The sequence below is a fragment of the Leopardus geoffroyi genome, chromosome D2 (genome assembly GCF_018350155.1).
Source record: "Leopardus geoffroyi isolate Oge1 chromosome D2, O.geoffroyi_Oge1_pat1.0, whole genome shotgun sequence".
Taxonomy (NCBI): Eukaryota; Metazoa; Chordata; class Mammalia; order Carnivora; family Felidae; genus Leopardus; species Leopardus geoffroyi.
The window spans coordinates 55,672,356-55,687,871 of record NC_059334.1 but is presented as its reverse complement, the minus strand read 5'-3'; the positions used below and the strand labels follow the sequence as shown (position 1 = coordinate 55,687,871).

The 15,516-nt window shown below is 41.4% G+C and overlaps 1 protein-coding gene across 6 annotated transcripts in view; it reads right to left on the bottom strand.

Annotated features, from left to right (window-relative positions):
- The window catches only part of ENTPD1 (ectonucleoside triphosphate diphosphohydrolase 1), an 89,775-nt gene that overhangs the window by 10,412 nt on the left and 63,847 nt on the right, over positions 1-15,516 (bottom strand). For 3 of the 6 annotated variants that reach the window (XM_045438359.1, XM_045438360.1, XM_045438364.1), the window contains exons 3-7: positions 13,929-14,046; positions 10,866-11,016; positions 8,727-8,886; positions 7,792-8,031; positions 6,331-6,588 (exon numbers count right to left, since the gene is read on the bottom strand). In XM_045438359.1, coding sequence (XP_045294315.1) covers positions 6,331-6,588; positions 7,792-8,031; positions 8,727-8,886; positions 10,866-11,016; positions 13,929-14,046 — 927 coding nt within the window. Of the gene's footprint in view, positions 1-5,183; positions 5,360-6,330; positions 6,589-7,791; positions 8,032-8,726; positions 8,887-10,865; positions 11,017-13,928; positions 14,047-15,516 lie in introns of those variants that run through there. The other 3 variants (XM_045438363.1, XM_045438361.1, XM_045438362.1) reach the window with 2 other exon arrangements.

The following is a 15,516-nucleotide window of genomic DNA, read 5'->3' as shown; positions in this document are numbered from 1 at the left end:
ACTCCACATATACAGAGCCTTTATTCAGATTAGAGAAGTCCATAGAGTAGGTATTGTTCATTTTCTAATTTTTTCCAGTACAGATGCAATTTGTTTCAGGGGTCATTTTTTTTTTTTCATAAGAACTGTTGCCTAGTAATATAACTGGCACTCCCATCTTTATCACGTTTCCAGGGAAACAAATCCAGAAAATTAACCCAAAGCCAAATTTGTCTATAAAGGAAGGAAGGGGGCTTGTCAAATCATTTTCCAAAGATCCAATGAAAAACCTATTGATAGTACTTTGGAATAAAGATTAAATGAAGTATTTGTAGTCACAGAAGGAACAAGTATTACAGTTTAGTCTCAAGATTCCTTCCCAAACTGACCACTTGACATGTTCTCCTACCCTCCTTGTTCTCACCTGACTACACATGTAAACTCGCTTCTCTAGTGTGGCTGACCTGCTTGTATTACTAGATATTAGGTTTGCTCTGCCCTGACAGGAAGCCTTTTAGAGGCAGGCATAGCATCAGTTTCAGGATCATCTGTCTCTGGCACATGTGTCTACATTTGCTTCCCATCCATCTAAACAGACTCACCTCTAACACTTGTGTGACATTCATTCCAAGCCACTGCCCTGCTTGGGCTTGTGGTTCTACTTTAATCTTTGGCTTCTAGGTACCTTTTGTTCTAGATTAAGAGTTCTTAATGTGGGGCTCAAAGGTCCATCTCAAGGAACCATGATATCTTTTAGACTGTATGCAAAATTTGAGCACCCATTTTTCTGCTTAGAAGATCCTTAGCTTTCAACACATTCTCCAAAGAGTCTTGTGATCCCCTGAAGAGTTAAGAATGATGGGTCTGTTGAAGACATTATGCTAAGTGAAATAAACCAGTCACATAAAGACAAATACAGGATTCCACTTATACGAGGTACCTGGAATAGTCAAATTCAGAGCAGTTAAAAGCAGAATGGTGATTGTCAGGAGCAGAGGGGAAAGAAGAGTGGGGAATTAGTGTTTTGTTCAATGAGTGGAGTTTGTTTTTGGGAAGACAAAAAAGTTTTAGAGGTAGATGATGGTGATGGATGCACAACGTAAATGTACTTAATTCCACAGAATTGTACTCTTGAAAGTAGTTAAAATGGTAATTTTCTATTATGTACATTTTAACACACACACACACACACACACACACACACACACACATACACATGGCTGGTCTAGACAACCCTTATATTTTGCTGCCAGCTGTTGACCTGACTGTGCAGGTTATGATTCAGAGTCCTCTCTCAAAAGAGAATCAAGTAAGCAATATGCAACTGTGAAATAATGCCATTATATAAGGAATAGAAAATAAAATAAATACAAATATGCCCTTCTATTACAAATACCTGAATCAAATTTGAAGTAATGTTTTAAACTCTCTCAGCCCTAATCTCCTCAGCCACATCTACGTCCACAGGAACTGGGAAGATAAAGAGTTAGCTTCCTTAATGTTTTATCCCTGCGGGACGCCTTCAGCAAACTGCTCATAGTTTAGGTGTCCTGGCTGGACCCGATCCGCAGTCTGGTTTTGATATTCCTTAAGGAAGAAAAGCCTTGTTAACATGCACCTGAATGTGACTGTCAGAATCTGTTTATGGATCATTATGAGAAACACCTGTCTTAGCTTTTCATCTTGGCTCTAGATGTTTGACCAGCTTCTCTTTCTGCGTCCTTCCCCTTCAGTCTCCTGCATCCTGATGAGGTCATCTCCATTACATATTTAAAAATTTTTTTTTCAGATCATAATGTTATTTTTATATTCCGTATAGAAATAGACTATAGAAATTACTATTTCTCTGTAGCCACAATAGAGATCAAGTCTTAGAATCAGGGGCAAATCCTGCTTGCTGTTTGAGCTGGGAATATGTTTATTCATCTTTCTTTCTTGGGCAGTTGTGCTCCAGAATAAGGTCATCTATTTCTCTTCTGCTCAGGAACCATTCATACTCAAATTCATACTTGTTTTCTCATTTTATATATCTGTCAATCTTTTCTGAAAGTCTTCATGTGTCAAGGCCTAACTGATAGTTTTCCTGGCTGTATATGCTCTTCAGAAACCCACTCAGGTGAGTTTTAATATCTAAGCTGGCCTCTTACATCCCTTGGAAAAGTCTCTTCTAGGTTGGAATATTGTTTATACAAACATGCATTGGAATTGAACTCACAAAAATTAAGTGCTGATGAGATGGGATGGGATGATAACGTTTAGGGTGAGTATTTTTTCCTTTATTTATTTATATTATGTAATTAAAAAGTAATCTTAATCCTATTCAGAATGCTTCCATTTGGGGAGGCGCCTGGGTGGCTCAGTCAGTTGAGTGTCCGACTTCAGCTCAGGTCATGATCTCCTGGTTTGTGAGTTCAAGCCCTGCATGCATCAGGCTCTGTGCTGACAGCTCGGAGCCCGGAGCCTGCTTCAGATTCTGTGTCTCCCTCTCTCTCTCTCTCTGCCCCTCCCCAACTCACACTATGTCTCTGTCTCTCAAAAATGAATAAACATTTTAAAAGTTTTTTTTTTTAAAGAATGCTTCTATTCATAATCCCAAGAACTATACTGAATGACAAAACCACCTTCTTCTTTTAATACCTCATGAGGATACACTGCTCAAAATCAGATGGTTCAAGGATACATCACCAAGTTTCTTCCTATGGCTGTGGTAGATGACTCTTTAAAAGTCTGGAAGAAAAAAAATCATTCTGATTCTGTTCTTGGGGTATGATTTAGGAGACTCCATACATCAGATAAACATTCTGTTGCCAGAATGGACCTAAAGGCAATTATTAAGGGAAATGCTGACTTAGTTCTAGGAATTCCTGACTTTGCCTTTAGGTACTAAGGGGGATGGCCTGTACTACTGAGGTCAAAATCTGTGATCAGCTTCTTAATCTCCATGTTAGGAATTAGCCTTACTTTATAAACCTTTAATTGATTGGTGTCTATAACCTGTGGGCCCATATTTAAACAGCAACTGAGAATAGTAACATTCTAGGCCATCTTTAGAGAACATATAGTCTCAAAAGGTCAGCTCCCCATCTTCCAGTTTCCAGCTTAGATATTTATGGAAGAGGACTTGAAAGATACATGTCTCCCCCTTTTCCAGCTACTCTGAATTCTTCCCTTCTATCAAGCTGAGTATCTATCAAAGACCTACTGCCTCAGTCCATTACAGAATTGCTATGACTGAGTTGGCTTTTTAATATTATGCCTCTAGCTTATAGTTGCTATAAGAAATTGCAGTTAAAAAAAATATGGTCAAAGACATTGTCTAATGAAATCTCCTTTATAAAATATCCTTGGGAATCAATTGTGGAATAGCTCTGCTTTGTCCTGGGACCCAGTATGCTGGGTATAATGAAAACTATGTATCTTGCTATGTCTTATTTTTCCCCTTGGCTACTCAGAAGCTCAGAGCTAAATACACACACACACACACACACACACACACACACACATACACATACACGCACGCACCCCCCCCACAAGTATATGTATACATATGGAAACAAACAAGTGTTTAATGTTCTTTAATTCCAGTTCCCTCTTGAATTTGTTTTACATTCTTTCTTGTTTATATAAATGATACAATGTGATCTTTAAAAATTTTTTCTAAATTACCTCATAAATAATTCTCTACAGATGTTCCCTTTTCCTTTTTGGTGTTTCTGATTTGCCTACAAATTGGATTCTGTCTAGCAACCAATGTAGTCAAACTGAGAAAAACAACATCGACAGTTTTTTAATACCCTATTTAAAGAGTAAGAATTAAATCACCAGCACTGAATGTAATTGTGGCAAACATTCCCTCCCTGCAAATTCTCTGTGGCTTGAGAATACCCAGGCTAATTGGTCCTGGAAATAATTGGAATGCAACTGGATTTTTGTGTTGCAAATAGTTATGCTTCCAGATGAAGAACTTGGCAGTGGGAACTTCTGCAGGTATAACAGCCGAGGGTGAGGACCATTAGGACAAAGGGCTAACCTTACTAAGGGCCCACATGGTGCTAGGGTACGTTAGCTTTCTGCTACTGGTGGTGATATGCTGGAGGTGGCTCTTATCCACTCACAAGAGCTAATTGTTAAAATTTCAAGAGTTTTTGGGCCAGTTGATATTATGGTGATTAAAATGGGCCATGGTAGGAGTACTACCATGTAAACTGGCAAATGCCACAATTTAGCCCCTCCATCCCCAGAGAGCTGGTTGTTAGACATTTACTAGTCCACCACCACTTGTCTGGCTTATCACACACAACTAGCAAGGAGACAGGTAATTCTGTCCCCATTTTATAAGTGAGGAAGCAGACCAAAAAAGTTTTTTTTAGGCTTTAGGGAGAAATTACAGAGGGGGAAAAAAAAGTTCTGTAACAGAAACTGCCAAAGCAGGAATAGGTACAGGTACAGTGCTGACCTTAAGGGCTATATTCAGAGAAAAAAGATCTTATTCAGAGGAAAACAATGAACTAATCTAAGGAGACTGCCAAGTAGAGGTTCAGAAGGCTGTAAGAACAACTTCAGCGAGGGACAAAGAGACCAAACAAAAAGGCATCCAAGGGGAACTCAAGTCTCCTCTACCCCTTCAACTCCGCTTCTCCCTACCTGGTTGGAAGAATCACATTCAAAGGCAAGAAATTCCACCACCACCACCCTCAAGTAGAAAGGGTTTGCTCATGCTTGAAGACAAGAATTGGGCTATATTTCCCTGGAGGTGAAACTTTCAGAAAAGTTAAAAAGTCAGTACACAATAGTACATTTCTTTTCCTCCAGATGTACTTCCTATCAGTGACTGGAATGGAAAGGGCCCTTGGCTGTCCCCAGCACCCCTCGCTGCCTTCCTCCTTTTTGTGTCCCCCTCTTTTATCTTCCAGCAGTTAGATCCAAGGCAACTGCGTTGGCTCAGAAAAGTCCAATATGGGCTGCCAGTGCCAGTTCAGCTAGCTATAGGGCATCCAGGTGAGGTTCTAGTTGGTAACAAATTTAGGTTCGGAGCTAACTAATCACCAAGCCTTACTCTGCCAGGCATTGTTCTTGCATGTTATTTCCCTCAGGAACCTTGAGGGGAGGAGGAACTATGGTCTGGGCCATGGGTAAGGTAAGCCTGGATCCATGGTACCACCCATTATTGTTTTCCCAGAGTCCATGGGAATGAAGAGCTCATATAGTTGACAAGTGGCAAATCCAGAATTTAAAGCAGGTACTCTTACTACAGGGCCTGTGCTCTATCCAGGGAGCTCTTTCTGTAACATTGGGCTGAGCCAGGAGACCTTGGGTGAAGCTCTCCTGCAGGGGTCCCATAGGAGAGTTGAACCTCTCTACTCATATGCTGATCTGTTTTCTGGGAAAGGGAGAAAGAGTGTGAAGGCAGATAAAAGTCCTTTTTTTTCTATGAGTGATATCTTAAGTAATTAAGTAATTAGTTAATAATTGGTCTTAATTGATGGTAGCTAATTTTGCAATCTATTACTAAACTATGATTATAATGCTTGGTCTCCAGGACCAAAATATGAAATCTGAATTATGAGTAGTTCAAGCAGCACCTCTTCTACCTCTGCTCAAATATTTTGTCTTATTCTAGAGTAATTAAAAAGGAATTTGGAGCTTGGATTCAACTAGTCCCCCAGCTGATCAAAATGTAGTATAAATGATGCTATCTTCAATATTTCCTTGGGATTTCCTAAGTTTCTACTTGAGTTTATAGAGGAAAACCTTTAGCCAAGACATCTAACTGCTACCTCTCCTTCTTTTGACATTCATGAAGCCACCTATGGCAGATCCCAATGGGTGTGCCTATCCATCAGCCAGCTCGTTCTTCTGGCTTACAGATTCCTGATTTTACCCATGTAGAGGAACACACTATGTGTAAGAAAGACTCTCTACTTCCAAGGATGAACAATGATTAGTCTAAACCAAACATGGTAATCCATTCCCCCTTGTTCACAGATGGGTTAGAAGTGTGTATTTCATCAAATTCTGGCCAATGGCATCTGAAAAGACAGTTGTTGGCACTTCTGCAAAATTGGACAGAAATGTATGCAAGAGAAACTTCCTCCTCCCCTGCTTTAGTTTTGCATATGAAACAGAAGCTGCCATCTTAGCACCACAAAAAAGGCCAAGAAGATAGTAAGAAAGCTGATCCAAGTCCTAACATCGTTAAAACAAAGACTTAACCCAGAATTATCTACTTCAAGGCTTATTATCATATGAGAGAAAAATAAATCCTATTACTTAAACACCATGTAGACATATACTCTATAACTTGCAACCCAAATCATCCTAATCAATATACCTTATTATTTTACAACTTACCCCAAAATCCCCGTGAAGTGGTGGCAAGAAAATGCCATTGAAGGAACAGTGGGAGTAAGGGCAGTAACTAGTGTTGAAGAGTTCAAGGATGCTTTCATGGCATTGTTGATAGTTTCCAGTGCCTTGGATTTGAAACTGATCGAATGGAAGAGTCATCTCAAATCTCTTGGTGCAGGGGCCACTGTAAAGTTCACTTACATTCATTACTATTTCATATCCAGGGTGAAAGCATGGGTCCCTGAGGATTCCATTTGTAACCTGAATGGAAAAATCACACGAAGACATCATGTGCAAATATGTTGGGTACAAAAGCACCACTCTGCCTTCATTTATGTGTAGGAATTTTACAATATGTTAGCATTGGCTTCAATATACCCTTGCCATGCCTTTTTCGCCCTAGGAATAGTCAGATTTGTATAATAGGCACCAGAAGTGGTATCAGATGTAAATGAACTTTCACTATTCATAGAAAGCTAATAGAGTTCAAGCTGGAAGAAATGCCATTATTTTGGAATGTCCCCTAGTGCTTAGTACAAATGAAAGATTCACAAGGAAAACTCTCAAGGCTCTCACAAGTCCAAGCTGGGGTAGTTCTCCAGGAGGAGTCTGCCCACACCCCATCCCCACTTTCAAGCAAAAAATCAGAAGCTCCAACAGCTGAAAATGCCTTAGAGCATTTAAGCCAGGAGTACCAAAATGACTTTTAACCCACACCTCAGTATGTTCAAGAGAAGAAAGGGGGCTGGTATGAAAAAAGGCTTAGTAGAGCCTTGGGGCTCAGTAGGTATCTCTCAGTAGCTCCTATTCCAATGGGAGGTGCCTTATTGACAGTGCTTCTGAGAACCAGAGTGAGAGCTTTGGAGGAGAGCAGGGAACTGGTTGCCCTTTCAGGGGAGACAAGACTCAGCTGGATGTGACATCCTTGCTGTGTGTGTCAGGGTGTGCCTGGTACTCACATGATTTTGAGTGTGTTTAACTTTTCTTGTCTTCAAGAAACAAAAAGCGTCTGGGGAAAAGACCTGAAGTGTTGATGGATAAATTCTGTTTTCCCTGAGTGTTTTTCTCCTTCTCTCCAGGTTGTTTCTAACAGCCCTGTTTTCTGCAGTTTGTTGGAAATGGAGACTAAAAAGTGCTAAAGAGCTTATAAATTGCACAATCCCCCAACAATACTCTAGCATGTAGTTTTCACTGTCAAGCCCACAGGGGTGAGAAATTATTTGCCAAGAAAGGATTTGAGTTGTGTCCTTGGAGACAGTGCAGTAAACAAACACAGGAGGTGATGTCTGGATGAGACGATTCACAGGGGTCGACCAGATGTAGTTAGATATCCTGTTTGAAAAGGTTTGGAAAGTATAGTAACCAAGTTCAGACCAATTACTGAAGTAGAAAGAGACAACAACAGGATGTGGGGGCTGGTGGCCCAGATGTGGGGAGGGTGGGTCTGGATTCAGTTAAACTTGCCTGAATGTCCTTGGCCAGTTTCTGCCTGAGCGCTTGATCCTTCCCATAGCATAAGAAGCTGTGCGTGTACACGCTGTAGTCCTTGCCATAGAGGCGAAAGTGCAGAGCGTTGCTTGGAGACTCAATCCTCTCGTTTTGGGGCACAAAAGTGATTTGTGTAGAGGCTCCCCCAAGGTCTAAAGCTCCATAGGTTTCCTGAGAATTGCCTCCATTTGGCTTCAGGTTGAGCCAACTCAATTTCTGAAAGAGAGTACAGTCATCAGTGGTAGCAGTTTCTGGACACCTTTGTTTCACACTATATCTTGGACTCAGGGACTTTCTAAGGTGAAGAAAAGGGGGCATAAGGTGACACAAAGGTCACTGAAGGCTCCTGAATCTGGATAAGATCAACAGCAGGTTAAGGGACTTTGAAGATAGAGCTCAGACTGCAGCAACATAGAAGTGGCATAGCCAGTGTTTATGAACAAGGAATGTGGGCTGAAAAGACTCAAGTTCAAGTCTCCACTCATTTGCTCATTAGCTATGTGACCTGGAACAGAATAATTACCTTCTCTAGGCCTCAATTTGAGACTCCTAAATGAGGGAATTCCTCATATTGTTCTGAAGATGGAATCAGACAGTACATGGAAAGTGCTTAGCACAGCACAAGACACACAGCACTAGGCAAATATTTGCTATTTTTATTTTTAATGATAGATTTTTTACTTCCTCTCTGTCTCCCTAAGGTGAAAGTGTGATTTCCTCATCCTCCAAGAGGAAACGTTCTTATACTAAAATTCATCAGAATACCGCTGGTGACCCTTGCAATTGTGGGGATAAATTACTTCATCCATTCATCCATCATTCATTCTGGCTACCGATCCAAATCCTGCCTGAGATAGCAATGGCACTGACCTCCTGGGAGCTACCTCCCTTGGGTGCTGTGAGATAATCACCTGAGTGAATTTTCCCAGCAGATAGTTGATAGTAATCCAGCCATAGGCACCTTCCTCTTGGCCAGTGATGATTCTAGCACCATGGAAGTCAAAGTGGTAGTTGTTGAGGCTCTTGGTCACCACACTCAGGACTTTGTCTGCCAACTGTTCATTTTCCATCCTGCACAAAGAAGAGCTGAATTTACCGGTTTTGTTGAATAACTACAGGTACTCATTTCAGTCAGAGCTTCCAGCAACACTCCTAGGAAGCGAACCATAACTTGCTGGAAGAAACAGAGATAGAGATCCACACACACAGCTGTCTGAGGAGCCCTCCTTTTGGGTGAGGCAGAACTAGTCTTTTGCCCCCCCCCCCCCACCTCCAAATCCAAATCCTTCCAGTCCCTACATAGACTGCTCTTCCTAAAATACCATTTTTTGTTGTTGCTCCCTGGCTCCAAGATATTATCAAAGTAATTTTAATTTGGGGGGCGGTGATGGCTGGATATTGGTTATCACCACACCTATAGATGACGAATGCTACATTAGCCATTGCTGGTGGCTTCTAGCTAGTTCCAGAGTCAGGCTCTGCTTGAGGTTTTTAATTAGGGCTGTAGTAGACACCAGGTGGCAAATGTCCTGGGACAGATACCAAACCTCCATTGGAGCCAGACTGGGAAAAAAAAAATCTTATTCACATTGAATCTCAGTTCTTGGGTCTGTTTGAGACATTGAGACCTAAAGAAGGAAACTTCCAGGGTTGTCATAACGAAGATGGGATACATCTGCTTCTGAGATCTAGACTACACAATGTTGAAAGCCTCTAGGTCAGAGAATGCTGTCTTCCAACCACAGCTGAATCCTCTCATCACTCATCTGAATAGCTTCACACCTCATCCCCAGTTCTCCTCCCTCCCAATCCACCTCTCTTCCAGTGTCGTCATTTGTGTACCATCCTGTAATGGCTACCCATTATCTCCCAGATGAACACCAAACTCCCAGTGTGGCCCACAAGGCACTTCATGCGTTGGACCCTGCCTCTTCAGAATTCCACTTAGAATCCTGATCCTCCCACTTACCACGTGTGTGAATTTGGGTGCGTTACTCTACACGTGTATGCCACAGCTCCCTTATCTGGCTAAGAATAGCCAATAATACCTCCTCAAAGAGTTATAATGATTAAATTAAAGCACAGCACTAACATAGTAATGGCTCAACAAATACAAGCTGCTTCATAGCTATTATTACTATTGTTTTTATTATTATTTTACTATATGCAGTCTATGTTCTATCAATGCAGAACTATTTATGGTCCTCTGAATATGCCCTGGTCTCTCACTCATCCCTATATTTGCACTTCTGTTAGAACGCAAGCTTCAGGAAGGCAGGGACTCTGTCCTCTTCACTGCTGTGTCCCCAGCACTTAGAACAGTATCCGCCACATAACAGATGTTGGAGAAACATAGGTAATAGAATGTGTGACATCTTCTCTGCCTTTAATGTGCCCTTCCCCCACCCTCCAGCTTGTCCTTCATGAATCAGTTCCTGTGTTTCCTCCTTCCATTCTGGGCAGGGCCAAATGTGCTCCCACAGCAGCTCTGAACACTCCTCTGTTGAAGAACTGATTGCCTGTATTGAAACTCTGATCTCCTTGAGAGCTGAGTCACCTACTTTCATGTCCCAGGACAGAGTAGGCAGGCAAAACATGCTGAATGAATGAATGAACGAACAAAAGATAACGCACACGGGTACTCAGTGGTGACCAATGAAGATGTGCTAGTTGTGACTATTTGTGTCTTGGGACCTCTGTGGGTCTCCTCTGGTCTTCCTCCTCCCAGATATTGGATAGCTAAATTGGTAGTCTCAAATCCCAGAGTGCAGAGGCTCAACATTTCTCTCTTTGTGCCCCTGCCCCCTTGAATTCTCTGGGGGCAGACGGGCAAGAGGACTTTTTAAAATCATACTTTAAACTCCCACCATTACACATACTAAGAATTTGGGAGTTTTACCCACTCCCTGAGATCTTCTTTCTAAAGTGTTGCCATTCAGGATATCTAAATTTGGGGTGTTAGGGAGGTGTGGCACCATCCCATAACTTCAGAGGCTCTCACAATGCCAAGCCTAACCCCCAGCCCTCTTTGTCCCCACCTGTTGCTATACCTGAGCAACCGCATGCCTGCCGTAGCTCCCAGGTAAACAGGCGTCCCTTGGTGCTGGGACTTTGGAATCACTTGACTGGCTCTTTCCATGCATTCGGTCAGATAAGCATCTATTTCGTTTAATCTTTGAGCATATCTTGAGATTCCGGGACCTAAGGAAAGATGTAGAAGCAGATGACAATCTTTTTTAAAAGTACAGGACACACTTTGATAATATTAGAGCAAAACACTGGTGTCTTTAGAGACCATCAAAGAAGACAGCTTTTTGGTGTGATATATTAAGTTATATATGATGTGATATATTACGATATATTAAGTTGGTGTACTTAGAGGGTGACTCTCTGAACCTGGACTTGATAAGATCTATTTTCAGGCCTCAGACTGGGTCTGTCCACTGTTCAATAATTTTGCCGCTGGATGGTGCAATTTTCACATTCAGTTGCGTAATCTTCCTTACAGGTTCTCTCAAAGTTTAATGGGGATCTCATAGACAGCTACCCTAGAGAGCTGCTTTTTGATGATTCTTCTGTAAAGTTGTAACTAACACTAATGCCTAGAAAAATTAAAATAAGCACAAGGTACACTAGCTTTTTTTTTTTTCAACGTTTTTATTTATTTTTGGGACTACACTGGCTTTTACTGAAAAGACAGGAACCGCTACTAACTAGCTATGTGATCATGGCCAGTACCTAAAATTTCTGAAGTGGAGTTTCTTTCTTTGTTAGAATACGTGTCTCCTCAGAGATTTTTCCACTCTGAAACCCAGTCCCCCTAGTGAAACTATTTTTCCAGTGTTAGAGCAAAACTAACTGTTGCTAAGAAGAGGATTAGAGCCAAGATTCCTTAAGGTTTTTGAAGTTATGCTTAACAATTTCAGCTCACTTTAAAATAAACATCTACACCGTCAGTGCTTTTTAGTGAAAATGTGAATTAAAGATAATGGACAGATATGTTATCCATATCTTTCACAGGTTTTTAAAAGAGCCTATTTACTTAACAGTAATGAAAAATCAGCTCTAAGTTATCAGCTAACTGTTTTGATTCAAAAAGGGTAGCCTTCAAGAACTGGAGGCTTTCCACTCAACTTTCATCTGAATATTTGATTAGAGAATTCTCTCTTTTGAGAAGGGAAAAGCCCTGCACGTGTTAGGCCAGACACACATGGGATGAGTCTCAGAAGAAAGGTAGCTACTAAATTAAAAAAGCTACTAAATTAAAATTTTTAAAGCTTTAAAAAAAAAATGGAAGGCAGTGAATTAACTAGAAGTCAATAAAATGAGGGATTTGGGCTTTAAGAAATGCTTAAAGTACTGTCTCAAAATGGACGAGGCCAACATCTGAGGACATCAAGCTAAATGGACATCAAGGGTAAAATGACTTGCTCTCTTGAAAACATCTCCTCTCTTGGGGCACCTGGGTGGCGCAGTCAGTTAGGCGTCTGACTTCAGCCAGGTCACGATCTCGCGGTCCGTGAGTTCGAGCCCCGCGTCAGGCTCTGGGCTGATGGCTCAGAGCCTGCAGCCTGTTTCCGATTCTGTGTCTCCCTCTCTCTCTGCCCCTCCCCCGTTCATGCTCTGTCTCTCTCTGTCCCAAAAATAAATAAATGTTGAAAAAAAAAAAAAAGAAAACATCTCCTCTCTACCACTTTCTTGGAAAACTTTGAAAATTGGGGGACCCCACAGGCCATCAAAGTAAAAGTCAATCTTCTTGGAGCTAGATTATCTGTCTTACTAAAAATATACAATGGGCCCCTGACTCAAAAGGCCAAGAGAGATAAAGGTAAAAGAGGATGGTGCAGTGTGGTAACATTCAGTGCATGTTGGGGTATTGGGTGGATGGAGTGGAAGGAGCTGAATGGACAACTCTAACCTGTTCTGTGACCTTAGGAGAAAACTAACTAGGAACAAAAGTCAGTATGTAATGCGGTGATTCAGAGTAGCAGCGAGCCTGGAGTGCAGTTAAGAGACCTAGATTCTTGTCCTGGTTCTGTTGCTACCAATAAGTCACTAGTCTTCCAGGTTTTTGCTTCCTTCTCTGAGAACAAGATTGAAATGATCCACGAGGTCCTTTTCCAGGCCTAGGAGTCTATGATTTTGGCCTTCTGTGCCTATGTGAAAACTAAAGGCTTTTGAAAATTTCTTCCAAGCTGTAGCTTAGGGGACCAAGATTAAGAGTAACAATTCTTTGGACCAACAGCATCAACATCACCTGGGAACCTGTTAGAAATGCAAATTCTGGGGCCTGTCCCAGACCTACTACCTCAGAAACTCTGGGGGTGGAACCCAGAATCAGTGTTTTAACAAACCCTCCAGGGGGCTCTGCTAAAGATTCAAATTTGAGAACCACTGGAGAAGTCGTGGGTTCAAAGTTGAGCAGATCTCCATTTGAACCCCAGTTCTATCAATTACTAGCTCAAAGCAACCTTAACAAGTGGCATAACCTCTCTTAAGCTCAATGCCTTCATTTTTATTTTATTTTATTTTATTTTATTTTATTTTATTTTATTTTATTTTTTAAAGTTTATTTATTTTGAGAAAGAGATAGCATGAGTGAGGGAGGGGCAGAGAGGGAGACAGAGAATTCCAAGCAGGCTCCGTGCTATCAGCACAGAGCCGTACACAAGGCTTGAACTCATGAACCATGAGATCATGACCTGAGCCAAAACTAAGAGTTGGGCACTTAACCAACTGAGCCACCCAGGCACCTGATCCTCATTTTTAAACCATGGGACTAATATTCCATATGTCAAAGGGAGACCGTGAAGATGAAATAACGCATCTACAGCACTTGGTGCATGGCACACAGAAGTGTCCAGGTGATGGGAGCTACCATATTACTCAAGGGTTTTTAAGTTTGTTTCTTCCTCAAGGGCTCCATCATTAAGGACTGATTTCAATATTATTTTTATAATGACAATAAAATAGCAACAACAGCAGCTCCACTATGTTCTTTTACCCAACTTCCTTTTTCTCATGTGTTCCACTTGCCACACATGTTCTCATGTATGTTCTCCTCGTGTTCTCATGCCCCACTATCTCCCATCCCCCCTTCTCCTTCATCTTACCTTTCAGCTTGCACTCTTCTATCTGGTGCACCACCCCTGTGTCATTCTCCTTTTCCGCTGGCCACTTATAGATGTACAAACTCGTGTGAGAAGAGCCTGCATCCAGCACAATCCCATACTGAGAGTAAAACATATCAAGAATTTATCAGCATTACAATATTCTTCTCCATACTCAGCTTGCAACAAAAAGGAGACAAAGATAGGAGTTTTCAAAAACGAAGAGAAGGATTTTAATTCAAGACAGACATGGGGGTGGAGGAAGTATGCCTGGTGTCGCCCTGATTACAAGACCTACCAGGATACCAATCCCTCTAGAACAGTGGCTCTTAATGCTGGTTGCACATTAGAAATATCCAGGCCTTACCCAGGATGGGGCCTGAGACTCAGTATGAATTAGAAGCTTCTCAGGTGATTCTAATGGCCAGCCAGGAATCAGAACCATATGCTGAAGCAGCTAAGACAATATGGATGGAACAGACAGCCATGAAACCGGCAGTGCCCAAACTTATGTACACACTGGACTCATGTCAGAATCACCTAGAGAGCCTCAGAGGCTACTGATGCCCGTGTTCCATCCCCAGATATGTGGTATAATGTGGCCTGGTATGTGGCCTGGACTTTGGAAGAGACACATGGAAAATACTAAGCGTGCTTGCTTTTTAATTATGAATATAACTATATATTATATTCAATAAAACTTTTAAAACACGTATTTTCATGTTTTGGGCTTTTGCATCTAGGGGGTATGAAAGCAAGAATAAAGGAAGAAAGATGATGGGAAGACAGGGGGAGAAGTCAGTATGAGAAAGAACTAGCTGGTCAGAGGAGAAAGGGGGAAAGAACAAAGTCCTCACATTACATTTCATGAGTACGTTAAATGTACCAGGGAGATGTTGTCTGAAGCCTTTCATAAGAGTTATTTGACTTGACCGACAAAACTGTGCTGTAGTGTAGGTACTCTTTTTATCCATGCTATAGAGGTAAGAAACTAAAGTACAAAGAGGTTAAGTAATTTACTCAAGATACAGAGCCAATAGGTGACAGAGCCTGGATTTGGATCACAGTCACACCCAAGACCTCATGCTGTATATACAAACACAGGAGCAAGGGCAGAACAACAGCTCTCAAACTGATCCCCTATTAAAGGCTTTTAACAAGGGGTAACTACAGCCAAGTGCACAGATTTTAGGTGTGCATCCCAATGAATTTTTGCATATGTGCACATCCATATACACCACCACCAATATCGAGATTCAGAACATTTTCTACTCCCGAGAAGGCTTCCTAGTGCTCCTTTCAGTCAGTTTCTCCTAAGGGTAACCTTTGTCTTGATTTCTATCACCACAGGTGAGTTTTGCTTATTTCTGAGCTGTGGTAAAGAGACTCACACTGTGTGTCTCCTTTATGGGTAGCTTCTTTTCCTCTATACTGTCTCTCGGATGCTTCCAGACTGTGTGCAGCAATAGTTCATCCTTTTTTTGTTGCTGTGGAATATTTCATTTTTTATTGCATGCACTATATTTTTATCCATTCTATTATTGGTGGACATTTGAGTTGTTTCCAGTTTGGAACTACTGGGCATATAACT